General features: G+C 45.8%; 1 protein-coding gene across 2 annotated transcripts in view; it reads left to right on the top strand.

Annotated features, from left to right (window-relative positions):
* CAMK1D (calcium/calmodulin dependent protein kinase ID) overlaps nt 1-21,298 on the top strand; it is a 391,644-nt gene that overhangs the window by 159,388 nt on the left and 210,958 nt on the right. For both annotated transcript variants that reach the window (XM_055543599.1, XM_055543598.1), the window contains exon 2: nt 419-550. In XM_055543599.1, the coding sequence (XP_055399574.1) occupies nt 419-550 (132 nt within the window). The remainder of the gene's footprint in view (nt 1-418; nt 551-21,298) is intronic.

A 21,298-nucleotide genomic window follows, 5' to 3' on the forward strand; every position in this document is an offset into this window, starting at 1 on the left:
AATTTTCTTGGGACTGAAAGGACCTGGGAGGAATGTAGACATTTGAATATTACCCTCTTGTCTGCTTGGGGTTGGGGGTGCCAACAGCTTCAGATGGGTGCAATCTTTTCTGCAGGAACCTTCCTAGAGCATTCCTGTAACTCCTGAGTTATCACCGCTTGGTTGTTCTCAGAGTGGGAGGTGACAGGGGGAGGTGGCCACACCCACGTGGACATCCCCGTGTCCCTTTGCAAGCGGTCACCCTTGCCTCTGTTTACTCTTTGCATAAAGACGTTTGGTTGGATTAAAAAAAAATCACCAGGGATCATTCTTATTGTTGCTATTACTCTTGATTTTGGAAGTGGGATCAAAGGACCTGTCAGGAGTCCCCAGATCTTCTCAATCTAATTTGCTTCTTTTTCTCCCTCTTTGTTCACAGTGGGGCATTTTCGGAAGTGGTCTTAGCGGAAGAGAAGGCAACTGGAAAACTCTTTGCGGTCAAGTGTATCCCCAAGAAGGCGCTGAAGGGCAAAGAAAGCAGCATTGAGAATGAGATCGCCGTCTTGAGAAAGTGAGTGCAGGAGGACAGCCTCCCCACCCCCTCACCGGGGGTCATGCTAAGATGATGGGGTCTCTGATGCAAGGGAAGGAGGAGGCTACAGGGAGCCGCATGCCCAGTGGCTAGAGAGGGCGACCAGGATGCTGACCTGCAGTGAGGAGTGGGCTTGTTAATCCTGACTGCTGTTTATATGGGGCGTCCAGAGCACTTTCCATACTGTATTTCATCTCCTAATGTTCGTGGCAGTCATTTGAGGTCATTATTCTTTCCAAAGAACAGGGCAGTCAGATGGACTTGGATTTGAACTGAGACCCCGCCACTCCCTCCAGCTAGGTGACCTTGGGCTGTTTCTGAGCTCTGCACCTCCTCCATAAACTGGAGTTAATAACATCCCCTGGGTGTTCTCAGGATTAAGTGAGATGGTGCTTAGCAAGTATCTGTGCAGTGCCTGCTGCAGAGTAAGTGGTCAGTGAAAGGGCGGCTGCCACTGCCACTGTGCCCAGTACTATTATTGGTTTCTTGTTGTTGTTGCTTTATTTTATAAGAAGGAGGTGAAGCTCAGAGATGAAAGTCACTTGTCCATCGCCTTGCAGCTCAGATATGGCACAGCCTGGGAGGTCAGCCCCACCAGTGTGATTTCCAGCCTTTGATGGGCCTCTTGCTCTTGCCACTCACCTGGCACCTGGCACCCAGCAAGTTCAAGAGCTCACTGGGTACCTGCTTTACATCTTCACTGAGTTTGGTTTTGCTCCCCACATAATAGAACCTGGATGGAGTTTCTGGACCCAGTTCCAACATGCATGGGTTTTCCCTCACCAGCAAGCGGTTCTGTTGCCAGCAGGGTGTCCAAGAGTTCAACTCAATCCTGACACTGTCCACCTGGAGACAGAGTCCGATCCCGCAGGTGAAGGGCTCAGTCCCACGAGACCACCCCCGTCAGGCTGCTGTCTGAAGCTTGCGTGTTACCTGTACTTCTGACCAACTGGCTCTAAATCAGAGGCTCCCACGACCCCTTCCTGGGAGTTGATCAGTTTGCTAGAATGGCTCGCAGAACTCAGGAAAACCCGTTTACTCACTAAACGGCTGAATTATTATGAAAGGATCTGAAAGGATGTGAACCAAGAACCAGATGAAGAGATACACACGGCAGGGTCCCAAACAAAGAGGCTTCTGTCCTCCTGAAGCGTGAGGCCAGGGTGGCACACAGAAGCATTCTGGTTCCCCAGTGTGGAAGCTCTCCAAAAAGGGACAAAAAAGTCCTTTAGGGCTTTTATGGAGGCTTCATTATATAGTTGTGATTGATAAAATCATCGGCCATTGGTGACTGATTCAACCTCCAGCTCCTCTCCTCTCCCTGGAAATCTGGGGGATGGAATGAAAGCCCCAACCCTCTAGTCACATGGTTGGTTCTCCTGGCAGCTAGCCTCCGGCCTGGGCTTCCCTGGTGGCTCAGATGGTAAAGATTCTGTCTGCGATCCGGGAGACCCAGGTTTGATTGCTGGGTTGGAAAGATCCCCTGGAGAAGGGAAAGGCAATGCATTCCAGTATTCTTGCCTGGAGAATTCCATGGACAGAGAAGCCTTGCTGGCTACAGTCCATGGGGTTACAAAGAGTCAGACACGACTGAGTGACTAACACACACACACACATAGCCTCCAGCCTGGTGCTTCTAAAAGTCACCTCGTTCACATAACAAAGGCATCTTTGTCTCACACTTAGGAAATTCCAAGAGTTTTATGAGCTGGAAGTTGGGACCTGTGGACAAGACCAAATGTATATATGAGAAATATATTTTGGTCAGCTCAGTGACCAAATGTATATTTCTTATGTGTGTGCTAAGTTGCTTCAGTTGTATCCAACTCTTTGTGACCCCATGGACTGTAGCCTGCCAGGCTCCTCTGTCCATGGGATTCTCCAGGCAAGACTACTGGAGTGGGTTGCCTTTCCCTTCTTCAGAGGATCTTCCCGACCCAAGGATCGAACCCAGGTCTCTTATGTCTCCTGCATTGGCAAGTGGGTTCTTTGCCAGTAGTGCCACCTGGGAAGCCCTATCCCAGCATCTCAGAACTAAGTCAGAGTCATGCCTCCAGCTCAAAGGTGCCGAGAACCGTTCTGATGTGGTTGAATCCTCCCAAAAGATAGTCTCCCATTAGTGTGGTGTCCAGGTCTCTCCCCTCATTTTCATGGTCAAGCCATTCCCCCCATGTCTCCCAAGGTTTGAGGGAACAAACTTTTATATGAGACCTGCTTTTGTGTGAGTGGAGTGTATCTGAGCATTGTGCTATGAAGTTTTTAAGCTCTCCTATTAGCAAAAGATGCTAGAAGTATCCTTGAAATTTGGGGGATTTGGAATCAGCACAGAGCAAGAATCCCTGTACAGATAAGTGAAACAGAATGGGAACAAGCCTTACTGGGTCTCAAAGTGTCACACTGTCTGGGTTTTCCTGAATAAGCTGTCCCACTTCTGTGTCTTGGGTACCAACTGTGCCCACTGAACGATGCTTTGTTGCCATGAGTACAAACCCAGTGCCACCGAGGTGGTCGGGATCTTCCTGTCCTTTCAGCATATGTGACGTGTGTTCTGGAACAAATGGGTCTCGATAGTACTTTTTATTACAAGCGTTTTCTCTTATTTGTTTGGTCTCTTAGAGACCTGAAGAGTTTCACGTTTTCCTGTGAGGACTGCATGAAATAATTCTGTGGCAAAGAATTTGGGAAAACAAATTTCTCTACGTACATTAGCATCAAGCAGGAAAACACAATGTTAATGAAACATTTATTTAAATTGCCCATTTTCCAATGTGAAATCAGCACCCGGAGAAGAGGGATTTGGCTGTGTATTAAGTTGCAGCCACGTTGCAGATATTTGACATTTTAGATGGAAATCTGGGTGGGCTCAGAGCCTTCCAGAGGTTCTGCCTTGGGCACAAGGGCTGCCTGTTGCTGAATCAGCGATGGGTGCCTTTATTTTGGGTGTCTCCCTCATGAGCTTAGAAGCCACAAAACCAAGGAGGTCAGGTTTTATTTTTGGTGATATTTTCTGTCTCCTTGGGCAAGGGCAGCAGATGCAAACTTCATAAACCAGTCTTGGCTAGTGTCTTGGTCTTTCTGCCGTAAGAAGTGCCTCCACCCTGTGGCTCCCTCAAATGATACACACTTCCAGCAAGAGGGCGGTTCAAGCAAGGGAGGACCAGGGATTGGGAATCACTTATTTTGATAGTTCTCAGTCTCTGCCATTGGGGTGCCTTGAAGTGTGACCCTTCTTTCGGGAATGGAAAACCAGTGATTTCTCAGGGGATAAAATGGGCTATATCTCCTATATGGGTTTTGGTCCCTGTGAATGATTTACAAGTAGAATAAGAGGCTGTCCCATGTCATAAGCAGTTGAAAGCAAAGTATAATATATTAGTTGTAGAAAAGATGGTTTTGGAACTGCTATCAAGAGCCACCATTGAAGCATTCATTCATTTCACTGATGTTTATTAAATTCCTGTGCATCAGTTGGCACTGCTAGGTGCTGAGATTGAAAAACCAAGATACAATCCTTGTCTTCCAGGAGCTAGGTAAGTGCAATGACATTGTAGATACTGTATGAGAGGTCTTACCAGGGATTTAAGAGTAGGGCTTCCCAATTCTCCCTTTGGGGTTGGGTGCGAGAGAAGGCTTCCTGGAGGAGGTGCGTCTAGACAGGGAGTATAGTTTGCTAAGGGAAGAAGGGCAGAGGGATATTCCAATCAGGAGGAGGTGGGGTAAATACAGGAAAGGAGATGGGAGGCGAGCTGGTGTGCTGGGAACTCCACGGAGCCCAGTGGACCAGGTGGAGGGTTCCAGGTGAGACGTGAGGGCCCTGAGGTTGGGGAGATTTCATCATGGGATGCTGTATACCCCCACTTTATCCTGCAGACAGCGGGGAGCCTTGAAGTGTTTTAATGGAAGGAGCAACGTGATCAGGATTGTTTCGTAAAGATTATTGTCGCAGATCGAAGAAGGTGGGGCAGGATTCACTATACGGGGAAGCAGTTAGGCAGCCATTGGAGGCACGGCAGTGCATTAAAATCGGATCTATGGGCTGGGATGCAAGAGGCAAAATGGAATCTCCAGGACTTAGAGATTGGGGAGGAGTTGGGAGACAGTTGAGGGGAGAGCTGAGTCTAGGATAACTTCCAGGCTTCTGATTGGTTCGGTGGGTAGATGATGACCTTGTTAACTGAGATCAGAAATCCAGTAGCAGGAGGGAGGTGGTGAGTTCTGATTCAGACATGCTGGTCTTGGGGGATGGCAGGTCGATGATGGAGGTTTGAAGCCCGGCTGCGACCTGGGCTTGCTGAATGTTAAATTTGCCTGAAACCACGTGTTAAAAAATCCTTTGGTCCTCTGTAACTAAATCCTTGAAGATAGGGTTCCAAAGAGGCCTGCATTATTCCAAATTCTGTCGTATACCCTGGTCGTTGGTATATTTTCAGGCTGTTTTTCATCTAAGGAGGCCCATCTGGGAGACTGCTTGCCCTCCTCTGTGCTGAGTTTATTGCAGGGTGAGAGATTTATGTTTTTCATTGGATTAAAGTAATGTAGCTAATATATCCTTAAGGATGTCTCTATTCTTGCCCTGAAAATAGTTCCAAAATGAATCTCCTACTTGATAAGTGGATATTAAACCAAGCTCAGAGGGAATAAAAAGAGGCAGGCGTCATGGTAGGCAGTTGCTATGTAACATCGAGGGATTCTGTCTGACCGGCAGGAGGCAGGGTCTGTATGGCTCAGCACCAGCCTTCCCTGGAGGAATGGTTAGCTCAGGTCCTGTGAAGGGCATGTTCTCTGCATTATGGAATATCACAATGTTAGTGTTACCACTGGATTATGGAGCTTATCGTTTCCGTGGTATTATTTACTTAGAGGGCAGGCAGTGCTCAAATCTAATTTCAAGGCAACACATAAAGCATTTATGGAGAAGTAGAAAGGAAAATATACAAACAGCCTGCACTGAAATGACAGATGAAGGGAACGCATGAAGATGGAATATAGGAGACGAGAGAAGCAAAACCGATGTCTTCAGGGTAACCCTTTTCCTAATAGTTGGGGTTACCAAGGCTTGGACTGGTTCAAGAGTCACTGTACTCATGAAACATGGCCCCAGGATTCCATGCTGTTCTAATGGTTACTTTATTGGCTGCAGAGATGATCTTTCCTGGGGGAGAATTCTCGCCTGGGTAGGAATTGCTTTTAAACTGCAAGTACTTCATCGTGGATACACTGGGGAGTCTCAGCTCAGGGTCTCTGCCTTTTCCCCTCTAAATCAGTGTTTCTCAACCCTGATGGCACTTTAAAATCACCCAGGAATCTTTTGCAAACATCCTGATGCCCAGGCTCCAGCCTGTCCAATTGAGATAGAATTGAAGGTTATGGTGGCTACTGGGAAATTTTAAAAAGCACCTCATCTCTGTCTCAGGACTCTTACATGCAGGCAAGTCAGTGTTGAGAAGAGCTGCTCAAAGGCTTTGGCCTCATGGTCTCACCTGCCGGGGGGATGAAGATGCTCTTCATGTGCCCAGCAGTATGGAGAAATGTGTAAACATGCATATATGTGCACATACACATGCACACACACACCAGACGTAAACATGCATATATGTGCGTGCACACACACACACCAGACGTAAACATGCATGTATGTGTGCACACACACCCACCAGATGATGCTTCCTTTAGGTGAGAGGGCTTGTTTAGTGGAGCAAACTCAAATGTGGTCCCTCTTGAAGAGCTGGATTTCATCCTTGGAGGGGAATTGACTCGACCCTATTATCCCCCTCAATGGGGTGTAGGCACCAGCCACTAGCTGGGTTCAGGAGTGAGAACCTGGCTCTTTGAGGGTGGCCGGGTTGTAGGGGCAGTAATGGCCATTCCCAGACTGGAGAGGCTGGCATAAGGCTTGGTCAAGTCAGCAGGACTCTCACTGGCAAGCCCGCCATTCAAAGGGAATCAGGGCTGCTGAAGGCAGCAGACACCAAAGCCCAGGATCTGCTATGGCCAAGGTCAAGGATGGATCGCAGACAGGGCGGTGAGGCTGTCTTCCTGGGAGAGCGTGAGTCAGCACCACAGCCAGGCTCCGGAGGCCTGGGCACTCCTTACAGGAGCTTCATTCCCTGGCTGTCTTGGACTAGACATGTTTCTCTCGGCACAGACTAACTAGAGGCAAGGCAGGCAGCTTGAGCCCCCAAAGGAGAGGACAGCTGGTTTTGAATTAAGTATTAGCCTTTGGAGAAAGGCTTTTCTGTAAATTAACTCATTTAAATCTGGCTTGCTTCTGCTCCTGCAGCTTTGTTCTGACGGCAAGCTGGCCTGTTTGCTTCTTTACATCACTGCCAAGTGCCAGTTTATTGTGTGTGTCAGAGAAACAGATACTTCAATAGAAATTCATCGTTCAGAGCGAACAAAACCACTTCTCCAGTGACTGAAAATGGCCAAGCTGGTAAAGCTGATACTTGAGTTTCTCAGGCACCAATACAACTTTTTAAGGATCTAATCTGCTTAGAAGATGGTGTTCCGGCACAGAGAGACCTTTCCTGTGGAAACATACTCTCAGAATTAAGGACACAGGCAGGAAGCGTGAAAAGGAATGTCTGGAGGCCATGTGATAACAAATAGGGAGGTGGCTCTCTCTCTGTTATGATCCTGGAACTCTTTGCTACCCTGAAAACTTTTGCTGAAAGTTCCCTTAATTTGGGAAAAACTGTGCAAGTCCAGCAAAACAGGTTGAGGGATGTGGTTAGGTTATTTGGTGGTGGTTATTTTTGTTCCATGTGTCTATGATTAAAGTCACAATCTTGTCAAGCTTGGAGCGTGCACAGACGGGTGTATCAGCCGCAGGACTCTAGTTGCGTTGGAAAGTTGACACAGCCCTTCTTGGACCTGTTCACTCCAGGCTTAGTGAAAGCATCAAACATACATAAGAGCCAACGCTAGTCCATCTGGCCCTACTGGAGACCCGACCTTGGAATCTTGTCGAATTTGGTGCACTTTCTCCTCTTTAACTCTGTACTTCGCTTCTCCGTTTCTTCTAGCCTTGTGGATCTGACTGTAAACTCAGCTTTGTCCAGACCACTATTTGCTGGTCATCGTTTATTTCATCCTAACGGTGGGCATGTGTATAAGAAATAAAATTGGCCTCATGCCAACGTGACTGTACAGCCAAAAGAGGATACATGTGATGCTTCCCAGTGGCTTTCCCATGGTGCTTTTTGTCCGAGGCAGATAATCCAGGAACATTTTAAAAATTTGACTTGAGATCCAGGAGCAGTGAATTTTTATGAGTTCTATCAATTTCTTGGGTATTGCTGTGAATAGGAGGAGACTAGAATTGGTGGTGTTCCTTGCTGCAACAGGGATATTCAGACTAGTCTGGCCAGGAATGGTGGTTTATCTTTCCAGGGACCATGAACCTCCGGAGTGTCTCCCTGCATGCATTTTCTGCTTCCCAAGTACCACGTGAAGTGTGGCTCTTATGATCAGATAGACTCTTTCTTTATGCCCCCTTCCAGTTCTATGCACATGAGATTTTAATTGCACATCTGCTGTTGACCCTCTCCACCTTAATTCTGTGAAGTCACTTGCTTGATGGGATCCAGACTCCTTGGTGAACAGCACCCTCCCCTCCACTTTACCATCAGCAGCTTTCACCTCCCCACCCTCCAAGTTCAAATTCATTCCTCCAAAAGGCACAGATGACTCCTGCATAGATGATCCAGAACCTGCCTCTCCTCTTTCCTTTCTGCTTCAGTGGGCTGAGCCTCAGTTTGAGACACCCTCTTCTTCAGGGTTTCCCCCGATTGTCCCTCCCTGGGGGGCCCTTCCCTCTGAGACCTCCGTGGCACCAGGCTTACCTCTGTCCCCCCTGACTGTGCCTGTGAGGTCCTCTTCCTGAGATCATGGATTTCCAGAGTCCAGCCCATAACTAAAGGCAAGGTGGGGAGCATCGAGGGGAGGAGTGGGTGAGGGGATTCGTGTGATAATGAGGGTTAGAAACGCTGGCTGCAGGTGCTGACTCAGTAGAGACTAGAGCAGGGAAGAAACCTCTGCTGATTTCCATGGGCTTTCCATCAGCCAGTGGGGGCAGGGAGCCTTCTAGAAGACTAGCCAGGTTTGAGGGGAAGATGATTCTTCTACAGCAACAGAGTTGACTTAATCTAGTCTGGCTGTTCCTGCCACCTTTTATACTATATATATATATGACTCTGTAGATATTTAGAGTATTTGAAGAAACATTGTGTTTTATCACACTTTTAAAAAGTGTTAGTTATTTGCATGCTTATTTCCATGTGCTGTCTCCCTGTCATCTAATCTGACTGTGTGCTTGGGTAGTTCAACCCTTGTGTGGATTAGATGGTGGTTTAAATTCCTCTATATTATTATTATCTTGGGAAGTGTTTTCTCTCTTCTTCAGTCAACTTACTTAGCTAATGATTCATATAAATTTCATTTGAATGATTCCAACGTAAGTGTGTGTGTGTGTACACATATCTTATCTGATATTTCAAAAAAAATCAGAAAAGCTTATATTGGAGGATCCTTAGCAACCTGAAAGACTTAAGTACAAGGAATCCTGGGATAAAACCAGGATGGCAAATACAGAAAAAGAAATAAATATACACCAAAAGTTCACTGTTTCTTTCTGTTAAACTTTAGGTTGTGTCAATTCTATTTTCTACATAGTTGCATCATTGTTTATTTGGATAAATGATTCTAGTGAAGCTTTATTTATGACTCATTATCTAGTTTAAACTCTATAAAGTTTGGTGAATGGACTTTATTTTACATATTTAAAGTCCGAGGGTATCCTTTGGGTGGTTTAAACGGTTACCATTTGAAAGCCCTATCACTGACTTTTGTCCTCCAAGTCAGTCTAAGATTGAGATTAGAGTCTTAGATGACTGGTCTGAAGTTTTTATATATACACTGAAAGAAATAATTTCTAAAATAGTGTGTGTATGTATATGTATACGTACACACACACACACACATATGGAATTTGGTAAATGGGATTTAATATTCATTTTTATCTATTTACATTTTTCTTTTATACATATATTAAAAATAAGGTTGACTACATGATTCAGGCATGAGGTAGGTCTCACTGAGGAATCCTAACAGTCAAGGATATTTATTTGTAAACAAGTTCAGTGGTGTGATGGATGTGGTGTTTTCATTTTTGTTGAAGGTTACTGAACTGATATGCTAAACGTACACATTTATATATGTGTATATGTGCATAAATGTGGACACATGTATGTATATGTAGATACACATATTTACATATACACTTATACACATTTTAAATGCACTTCAGTTTTTTTTTTTTTACATCTTTTCACTTAAGAGCAAAAACTTCCTTTTGCTTAATTTAGTCAATATACCTTCAAGGCTGTCAATAATCTGCTGTCTGGGTGCCTAAATAAGATCGTAAGGCATAAGAGAAGCCTTTTTAAAACGTTAAAATCTTCCAGTGTTAGGGATTATGCAAATGTTAGGCATTGCTACTCTCATCATGCTGTTGTAAGAGTGCAGAATAAATTGGTGGGAGAGCTCAGAGCAGAAATTGTACCCATTTTGTGGAAGGAGAAACTGAAGTGCAGAGACTGTAATTTGGATGAGATGGAGCTGGGGAGACGTTGTGGAGCTGTTCCCCATCTTTTAGGATCCCCAGCTTGCCCTTCTGTTAGGAAACTGCTTTGGGAACTTTGTTCACTGTAGATGCAGCCCTTGGGAATCAGAAGTCTTATGACTCCCGGGACTTGCCTGACGGTCCAGGGATTAGGACTTCGTGCTTTCATTGCTGAGAGCCTGGGTTCGATCCCTGGTCAGGGAACTAAGATCTCACAAGCCAAATAGCCAAAAAAAGTCTTATGACTCCCAACAAGTAGGAAGAAATAGCAATAGATTTAAATAGGCAATAGATGTCAATTGATTAAATTAACAGACTGATAACTCTAAAATCAGATTTCAAGCTTTTGTCCCAACCTTGTGATCTGAAGTCTAGAGCCATACATATCTACCCTTTGAGAGCTTAAAAACAAATATTCTACTTTGTCATCATTTAAAAACTAGCTGGGACTTCTAGGAGCCTCATTTTATGTAATCTTCACTATAAACCTCTGAAGTGGATATTATTCTTCACATTTTACAGTTGAGGAGCTGGGACTTATTTAAGAAATTTCCAGAGGCCTCATAAGTAGATAGAGCAGGAAGTCAGACCCAGGTCTGTCTGTCTTTCCCATTATGATTTGCTCTGTCTGGTGTTCCCATGTTGTTAAAACAGGGCCACATACTCTTCATGTTGACCGCAGCCCACTGCATAGGGGTGCTCATTAATAGTGAAAGGAAATAATCTCTATTTTACACTGCCATTAGACGGCTAGTATAAAATATTAGTGAAGACCTCAGAATTAGCCTGAGTTTTCACCTGACTACCCCACTTAGAAGCTGTGGTGGTGGTTGTTGTTTGGTCGCTAAGTCGCGTCCAACTCTTTCCCACCCTGTGGACTGTAGCCTGCCAGTCTCCTCTGTCCATGAGATTTCCCAGGCAAGAATACTGTAGTGGGTTTCTGGTTCCCTCTCCAAGGGATCGGATCTTCCCAACCCAAGGATCGAACCCGCGTCTCCTGCGTTGGCAGGCGGATTCTTTACCACTGAGCTACCGGAGAAGCCCTAGAAGCTGAATGAGCTTGGGCAAACGATTTCAATTTTGTGCCTCCATCATCAGAAAGATGTTGGTACTTACCTCACATTGTTGTTATGGAGATTAAAGAACTGATGCATACAGAGTGCTTATAACAGTGTCTGGCACGTTGTGTGAGCTCAAAGAATGTTTGCTGTTTATATCATTACATGTATGAGGGACAATCTGGCTGGACAGTGGAAACGGGAGGAGGTGCTTTCCCAGAAGCCACATCACATGCGTACGGCCTCCCTGTTGGAGCCCACAGAGGCCCTGCTGGTGGAGGACACACTGCCAGCCACAGGGAGGCGGCTCCCTCATCCAGCGGAGGCCATACCATGGTGCTGATGCCCGGCGTGATTGCAGTTGTCAGGAATACATCAGCTTTACTGTTTCTCTTAAGCTGTGAAAGCAGATACTATTTGTTTCTCTTGCTGTCTTCTTCCCCTAACATGGCAGTCACTGAGCATTAGAACTGGAAGAGGACCTTAGAGGTTTTGGTCCAGTTGTCTTGACCTCCAGATGGAACAACAGGTCAGAGAGGTCAAGCAAGTGGCCCAAGGTCACAGAACAGGCTCATGTGAGTGTGCAGCCAGAGCGATGGTTTCTGGCCTCCTCCTCCAGAACTCTATCCATACACTGTGCTGGTTCTCTCGTAGAGCATCCCTTGGGAGAATGCAAGAAAATGACTCCTACTCATCGGAAAGGTAGCTTTTTTTTTTATCCCATGTGGTATGCAGGATCTTCCCCAGTCATGCCCCTTGCACTGGGAGCATAGGGTCTTAACCCTGGACCTCCAGGAAGGTCAATTTTTCCTCATTTTGAAAGGCGCTGTGGTATGTTTACAGAGACTGAAGGTTCTGCCCTGGTACCCTGGCCGCATTCCAGTGTGAGATATGGGATCCAGTTCCAGAAATTCCCCTGGTGTTTCAGTTATCTGTGCTGTTCTTTCTGCCTCCCCCTCCTGGGTGCTGATGCAGTGATGCTGCAGGCTGCTGTGATTACTCTTGGGTCCAGCCCCCAGCTGCCTCTGGTTCCCTGGAATTTGCTGCAAAGGCACTCAGAGTCTGGGTTAAAGATGAACCTCTGGGAATATTTCCTTCCCATTTCGGGGGTGTTTGAGGACGTTGGTCCTATGTGCCAGCTTCTTGGCAACAGATTGGCGATACTACTTCTCAGAAGCGCAGTAGGAAGAAGCCAGCTCCAGACTGCAGAATGATTAGGGAAATATGGAAAGTGCTGCTGTGGAGGGGTCATAGTCTGAGAAACCTGTCCACCTTCCCCATGTGGCTTAGGAGAGGGAGACGTGCTGAGCACCCAGGCTCCGGTCCTGTACTTGCTTGCTCTGTTTGACCCCTCTCTCTGTACCTTTCTGCAGTGTTCTAGAAACAAAGGGAGAGGTGCCTTGTCTCATGCTGTCCTGGACATCAGAGTGGGTTCGAGGGACATGGGTCATTTTGCAGTTGCCCCAGGGTAGAGGCCGCTGAGGAGCTGACCACCCAGGAAAGGTACTGTTGGAGGGATAAGCCCATCGGTTCCAGTAGCCACAGAATTTTCCTCACTGTCAAGTTGTTATACATTAGTATGTAATTTTTTCTAGGTATAAAAGTAAAATTCCGGAAAGACGTTGTTACTCAACATTAGATGTTCTTTCTAGTGAGTCTCCTTGCTGCAGAGCAAGGGATAATGTGCCTATTTCTTTAAAACCAGTGCTTCTTTCCAGTTGAGGGGGTTGTAATTCCATACATCGAGCCCCGATTCCCTCACTGTGGATGTCTGGTGTGTTGGTTGTTATTGTTGTGTGTGTGTGTTTGTTTAATCCTGGCAGGGCCCCTCCAGGACAGATCCCCTTGACACAGACCCTGGGAGGTGGCCTGAAAAGATGGCAGAGTAGCAGTTTAGGTGGCATCCCTGTCTTGGGTTGAATATTAGTGGTATCGTCTAGAACATTAGGCTTCTCTAGTGGCGCAGCTGGAGAAGGCAATGGCACCCCACTCCAGTACTCTTGCCTGGAAAATCCCATGGACGGAGGAGCCTGGTGGGCTGCAGTCCGTGGGGTCGCTAGGAGTCGGACACGACTGAGTGACTTCACTTTCACTTTTCACTTTCATGCATTGGAGAAGGAAATGGCAACCCACTCCAGTGTTCTTGCCTGGAGAATCCCAGAGACGGGGGAGCCTGGTGGGCTGCCGTCTCTGGGGTCGCACAGAGTCGGACACGACTGACGCGACTTAGCAGCAGCAGAAGCAGTGGCAGAGCAATAACGAATCCGCCTGCCAGTGCAGGAGACGCAGAAACGAGAGTTCAGTCCCTGAGTCAGGAAGATTGTGGAGAAATGGCTACCCACGCCAGTGTTCTTGCCTGGAGAATTCCATGGACAGAGGAGCCTGGTGGGTTACAAGCCATGGGGTCACAGAGAGCCGGACACGACTGAGAACACACACGTTAGAACATTAACACTTGGGAGGCAAATCCCTTTGTGAGCGCATCTTTCTGTTTAGCTCCATAACGGTACAGTCCCGGTCGCAAAGAGTCAGACACGAAGTAACAACTAAACAACAAAGGAAGCCAACACTTAGTATTATTGTCAACACAGAGTGGGAGGATTTCTCCTCTGAAGGTCTGACTTCTGGAACAGTGAGTTCACCCTGTCACTCCCAGTGGTTGCAGAATGCCCCCCTTTTTTCTCATTTTTTTTCTTTCCTTCTTCTTGCCCTCTTTCCTGACTAGACTTTAAATCATGTTTCTACCTCCTTCGACCACTATACTTCCTCCCTCAACTCACTTAGCAACTCTTTACAGCACAGCTTCTGCTTAACCATGCTACTGATGCTCTTTTCCCAAAGAGCTCCAATTAATTTGAGTTGCCAAACATCATAGGCTTTTCAAAGTGTAGATTCCCTTTAATTTTTCAGACCCTGTTGACCAATGCTACCTTGCTAAAAGTCTCAGATGGCTTAGTCCGTTCAGCTGTTGTAACAAAATACCAGAGGTGGGTGGCTTATAAATGACAGAAATTTATTTCTCAAGAGTTCTGAAGGCTGGGAACTGCTTCCTGGTTCATCATTTCAGTTCAGTTTGCTCAGTCATGTCCAACTCTCTGTGACCCCCATGAACTGCAGCACGCCAGGCTTCCCTGTCCTTCAGTATCTCCCAGAGCTTGCTCAAACTCATGTCCATTGAGTTGCTGATGCCATCCAACCGTCTCATCCTCTGTCACCCCCTTCTCCTCTTTCCCTCAGTCTTTCCCAGCATCAGGGTCTTTTCTAATGAGTCAGCTCTTCACATCAGGTGGCCAAAGTATTGGAGCTTCAGCTTCAGCATCAGTCCTTCCAAAACATATTCAGGGTTCATTTCCTTCAAGATTGGCTATTTAATCTCTCTGCTGTTCATGGGACTCTCAAGAATGTTCTCCAGCACCACAGTTCAGAAGCATCAATTCTTTGACGCTCAGGAAAAGAACCAGCCTTGTTTTCCTGGTTTATAGAGGGCATCTTTTTGCTCAGATGGTGGGGTCATTTAGAAAGGTGTCCATGCTAAGCTTTTTCTCCTGTGTCTCCCTTGGGCGTTTTTTTTTCCTTGAGCAGAGAATCCAGGGATCCCACCTTTTTTATGGAGGCAAAGTTGTCCTGTGAAACCACAGAGGGTCTTTGGGCTGAGCTAGAATTCCTCAGGGAGGGGATCCTGAAGGTTTAGTTCTCTATATATAGTGTCAGAGAGAGACTGGAGCCTTCTGGGACCAGCCACTTGCCTCCCAGGTCACAGGGTTCAGTATGCAAAGCTAGTGACTCCACAAGTGTTGAATTAGCTGCAGATTAATCCCTCTGAGAACCCTGGTTCAGATGACGGTGGAAAATGTACTTTGTATGCAGAAGCCTTACTGTTCAAACACGGCTTGTTAGCCAGCTCAAATTTCACTTTGTACTTGAAAAATAGAATGTAAATCATAATGAAATGACTGTATCATTTAGGCCCCACTGGAGAGGAAAACAAGAGCCATGGGATACTGTGTCCACTTATCTGGGTACCAGCCTAGGGAGAATGCAAGAGTGCTTGGGAAGGTTCCACCAGTAGCCACAGGAATGGCCAGAGGAGAAAGAGAAGCAATGGCTATTATTATTTTACCTATAGAAATTTGACAGCTGACATCCATTTACGTATATTTATTATTTGAGTGGCTAGCATTCTGTGAGGGTATTGTGCTTTTTGTTAAGTTCAAAGACGATGCTGTTTACCAGTAGGACTCTTAGATTTTTATCTAACATTGTCAATAGTTGTCAGTCATTCTGAATATCTCCATGTTCCTGATATGTTCCATGCTTTGGGATTTCTCATTTAGGTAGCATCTCCTATTTGTTTTTATTTTTCCAGGGACTGCATGAGTGTGATTGTACTAACTAGATTTAGAGTAATCAGAACGTTATGATGAGAGTACCTGTCAGCACTCGGGCATGGTGACTGTGTGATTTCCGTGGAAACAATGTCTGTCCTCCTGGGAGCACCTGTTTCCCTTTTCATCTCTCCGTTTGTGGAGAGCAGAAAGCTGAGCTCGACTTAGCTCAGGTTCTTGTTGATACCTTGTGAGTGTAGATTCTGAAACTGATACTGAACCATAAGATTTATGCCAGTAAATAAAAAGCTATCAGAAGGAAGAGGCTTCTACCAGGTATATTGCTCTTATTTGGAAAAGTGGCAATAAATTTTAAGAGAGTATTAAGAATGAGTAACATGTCAGGAAGAAGAAATTGAATTTCCTTCACCAGAAGCCTAGAGGCTGTTCAAGAAGTAAGCCATGCATGTGAAAGGACTTGGAGATGATAATGAGGGTGGTGGTGGTGAGGCAGAGGAGGCCGAACAGGAGGAGGCTGTTGAGGATGAGGATGGAGGTGATGGTGATGGTTATGACCAGAAGGATGGTGCTGATGAAGGTGAGGAGGAGGATGGGGATGAAGGTGATGGTAATGGTGAGGAGGATGGTGAGGAGGAGGAGGATGGAGGTGATGGTGATGGTTATGACCAGAAGGATGGTGCTGATGAAGGTGAGGAGGAGGATGGGGATGGTGAGGAGGATGGTGAGGAGGAGGAGGATGGAGGTGATGGTGATGGTTATGACCAGAAGGATGGTGCTGATGAAGGTGAGGAGGAGGATGGGGATGAAGGTGATGGTAATGGTGAGGAGGAGGAGGATGGAGGTGGCGATAATGATGATGGTAGCAGCATGTCCACTACTGGGCACTCATATACCTGTTCCCATGCGTATTTGTCTCCAGACTTAACAGCAGTACCATCGGCCAGGTATTGAATCTCCATTTGACTGATGCAGAAACTGAGACTCAGAAAGTTTCAGTAGCTGCCTAAAACTGAGATTAAAATCTAGATCTCTTTAGAATCTAAGCCTTTTTGGGTATCATATTGCCTCCTGTACAAATACTTTTATTATTATAACGTGCATGATATATGCGCTTGAATCCTCCCCAAATCACCCCCCACCCTCGGTCCATAGAATATTTGCCTTCCATGAAACCAGTCCCAGGTGCCAAAAAGGTTAGGGAGCACTGCTCTAAAGCATGCCCAGTGCGTTTTCACTGGTGATCAGCTGCAGCAGGCAAACCACCATCGGCTTCTCTCAGCCTCTTAAAACAAAGAGGGATTTTGCCAAGGTCCCTGCTCCCAAAGCAGTTCCAAGAAAAGACCCTGTAAAGAGAGGGAGCTGACTCCCAGCCTCCCCTGCAGCCCCAAGAGTCACCTTCTCTGTGTTTCATTCTGAGGAGTGTGACCACCTGTTTCTGTCCCTTTACACCCAGGCTCAGACACAGGCAAACAGCTTTCCCTGGTGTCTCTTCCTTTGGTTCCCTGTGGCACTTCTGAGACTACCCAGTGCTAGGGTATTACAAAGGAATGGTCAAACAGGGAGACTTCTACGAATCAAGATGCTCTGTCCTCCAAGGGATGCACAGCAGTTTCGTCTCCAGAGCCCAGGAGTTCTGTCTAGTCCATGTGGGTCTGTCTGGGGATCTGCCTTCCTCGTTCTCAGCTTGCTTCCATCATCTCTCACTCAACAGGTGGAAGGCAAATGCTGGGTGTTAGCACCCAGGCCAAGAGAGAAAGAGTCAGTTCCCCTTCTGTCTTCCTTTGGCCCCTCCTGAGACCCTACTTCCTGTCTCTGGAGGGCACCATGCATGCTCCAGGGGGTGGACAGCGAAACACAACCACACTTTTCAGGCAAGATTTGGTTTTTATCTCCACCAATTCTTCCTGGTTTTCCAAAGACATGTGCACGTGCATGCGTGGGCTCCATCGTGTCTGTCTCTGTGACCCCATGGGCTGTAGCCCACCAAGCTCCTCTCTCCATGGGGTTTTCCAGGCAAGTATATCGGAGTGGGTTACCATTTCCTTCTCCAGGGGATCTTCCTGGCACAGGGATCGAACCCGTGTCTCCTGTATTGGCAGGTGGGTTCTTTACCACTAGCGCCTCCTGGAAAGCCCCAGATGTGTCCGTACCAGAACATGAAAGGGAGCAACAGTGTTGATTCAAGAGAGATGTGCACATCTGGTGGGAAAGGTGTTTCATTCCCTCCTTCACCTTTTCGACTCCCTAAGGTGGAGTCACCGATCCCTTATGACCATTGAAATCTACTGTGGATCAAGCAACAGTATTTCTGTCCTTTGAAGTACTAATCCATTGCTGACCACCAAAGGGCATTATCTACCCTCTTGTTGGTTAAAAAATGTACTCTGAGCCTCACACAGTAGGCAGTTCCTTATGTGTACATGAGTCGGACATGACTTAGCGACTGAACAATAGCAACAAATATGAGCTTTCAATTCAGTTGTTCCTGAAACATTAACTGAGTGGCTACTCTGTATACATGCATCAGTTCAGTTCAGTTCAGTTCAGTCGCTCAGTCATGTGCGACTCTGCGACCCCATGAATTGCAGCACGCCAGGCCTCCCTGTCCATCACCAACTTCCGGAGTTCACTGAGACTCACGTCCATAGAGTCAGTGATGCCATCCAGCCATCTCATCTTCTGTCGTCTCCTTCTCCTCTTGCCCCCAATCCCTCCCAGCATCAGAGTCTTTTCCAATGAGTCAACTCTTTGCATGAGGTGGCCAAAGTATTGGAGTTTCAGCTTTAGCATCATTCCTTCCAAAGAAATCCCAGGGCTGATCTCCTTCAGAGTGGACTGGTTGGATCTCCTTGCAGTCCAACGGACTCTCAAGAGTCTTCTCCAACACCACAGTTCAAAAGCATCAATTCTTCGGCGCTCAGCCTTCTTCACAGTCCAACTCTCACATCCATACATGACCACTGGAAAAACCATAGCCTTGACTAGATGAACCTTTGTTGGCAAAGTAATGTCTCTGCTTTTGAATATGCTATCTAGGTTGGTCATAACTTTCCTTCCAAGGACTAAGCGTCTTTTAATTTCATGGCTGCAGTCACCATCTGAAGTGATTTTGGAGCCCAGAAAAATAAAGTCTGACACTGTTTCCACTGTTTCCCCATCTATTTCCCACGAAGTGATGGGACCGGATGCCATGATCTTCGTTTTCTGAATGTTGAGCTTTAAGCCAACTTTTTCACTCTCCTCTTTCACTTTCATCAAGAGGCTCTTGAGTTCCTCTTCACTTTCTGCCATAAGGGTGGTGTCATCTGCATATCTGAGGTTATTGATATTTCTCCCGGCAATCTTGATTCCAGTTTGTGTTTCTTCTAGTCCAGCATTTCTCATGATGTACTCTGCATAGAAGTTCAATAAACAGGGTGACAATATACAGCCTTGATGTACTCCTTTTCCAACCAACTAAATCTATTGTGAAAATCATTACACAAAATAAATAAAGTTAACATTATAAAACACACAGGAAAGGTATATTTCAAAAGAAATAACAGCCTTTTAAGTAAAAAATAAAAGCAAGACTTCTGAAGAGCTCCCTTTCCTACTTGTTTTTCTGCTTCTGTTGCTGACAGGTGAGACCTTGCCTGACTCTGGCTAAGAGCATCTTTTGAGCAGAGCTGTTCTCAGGGGGTTCTCTTACTGATAGGAAACAGGAGTCTCAGAATCACAGAGGCTGACCTTCACCTCATTTTCTACCAGAAAATTGGACTGTGGTCTTGGTTCCCTGTCGCTTGGGGCATCTTTCTGTTAGTGATTTTCATTGTATTCACTCTTGGCTTCACTTTTCTCCTCTGTTAATTGTCTAGTTGAAAATGATCTCTGAGTAGCAGGCTCTGATTTCATGGTTTCCTTTCCTTTCAAAGGGAAACAGGCTTCCCAGCAGTGTTGGGAAAAGTTTGATGGTACACAACCTAAAACTAATAAGCAACAACTGGGAACTAGCCAGCCCACAGTCACTTTCCTAAAATATGCTCTGATTTCCAAAATAAGCCAGCACAAACAACAGTTTGGAGTCCCTCTAATAATATCCCATATATAAAATTCCAGGAGATTCAGAGCTCGGAATGTACTCACTTTCTCATTGTCCACGTTTATTTAGGGTTAGGTGATGGATCGCAGTGACTTACCACCTTTGATTTTAGCCTGTGGTCCTGAATTCTGGCTGTGTATTAAAACCACTGGGGCCTATTCCAGATCAATTAAATCAGAATCTTTGGGGTCTAGACTGGGGTCTGGACATGAATATTTAAAAATCTAGAGCCTATTATACAGAATGAAGTAAGTCAGAAAGAGAAAAACAAATATTGTATATTAATGCATATATATGGAATCTAGAAAGGTGATACTGATGAAATTATTGCAGGGCAACAAAGCAGACACAGACGCTGAGAACAGACTTATGGACACCATGAGGGAGGAGGAAGGAGAGGGTGGGGTGTATAGAGAGCGTAACATGGAAACATACATTACCATACATAAAATAGATAGCGGACAAGAATTTGCAATATGACTCAGGGAACTCAAACCGGGGCTCTGTAACACCCTAGAGGGGTGGGATGAGGATGGAGGTGGAGAGAGGTTCCAGAGGGAGGGGATGTATGTATACCTGTGGCAGATTCACGTTGATGCATGGCAGAAACCAACACAGTATCGTAAAGCAATTATCCTTCGATTAAAAATAAATTAAAAAAAGGAACCTCCCATCTGAAAAAGAATAGATCTATATGTGTATAATGTATATATATGTAACTGAATCACTTTGCTGTACACCTGAAACTTACACAACCTTGTAAATGAACTATACTTCAAGTTTTTATAAAATGGTCAAACAAAAATCCAGATCTCCTTTAATGTGAGGCAAGAATTGAGAATCCTTGGACCAGAATAACCAACACAGCAGGAAAGACAGAGCAGGCAGGGCTCCACAGGAATGCACAGGTGAAATGGCTTCTGTAAAAAAAAAATGGCTCATCTTTGCATATCATTTTAGAAAAACATGTTCACCCTCCTTTTCTTTTTCTATGCTCAAGAATGAATATATGGGTTTGCATTAGCATCTCTGCAGATTTTTTTTTCTCTAGATGAAGGAATGTCTGTGCTGTAGAAAGGATGAGTTAATGAAGATTTTTTGCCTTCAAGCTCTTTTAAGCAGTGACTCTGTTGTTGTTTCTAAAGGATATGTTTACATGCAAGCTTTGTGGGAGAACATGAATATTAAGTAGAGGAGGCCACATCTATGTCTTGTGGAAATGAGTTAGTTTAGAATAGCAATTCTGAAGTGAATATTCCCAGGGGGGTGGGAAAAAACTTGGGTGGTTCAGTACCTATTGCAGTTGTCGGGGCCTCTGGGGACCGCAGCTGCTCTTTGTCCTGTGTATCTCGTTTGTGGGTAACACCTTGCCAAATTTGTGCCATTGTGACTGGGTGGGGAGCATCCCGTAGCTGGTCTGGCCACATGAAGAGGGTGAACTTGTTAAGAATAATGATTAGACACTCTGACTGCAGACTTAGCAGCATCCTCGAGGGCTTTTAGTCACAGAATGTAAGTAAGGAGGCACACCCAGGAGAATTTGCAGGAAAACCGAGAGAAGCCCTGCTCTCCCAAAGTGCCTGCTAATTGTTTGGGGATTTGTAGTCAATAGAGTCAGCA

The sequence above is a fragment of the Bubalus kerabau genome, chromosome 13 (assembly GCF_029407905.1).
Source record: "Bubalus kerabau isolate K-KA32 ecotype Philippines breed swamp buffalo chromosome 13, PCC_UOA_SB_1v2, whole genome shotgun sequence".
Classification (NCBI taxonomy): domain Eukaryota; kingdom Metazoa; phylum Chordata; class Mammalia; order Artiodactyla; family Bovidae; genus Bubalus; species Bubalus kerabau.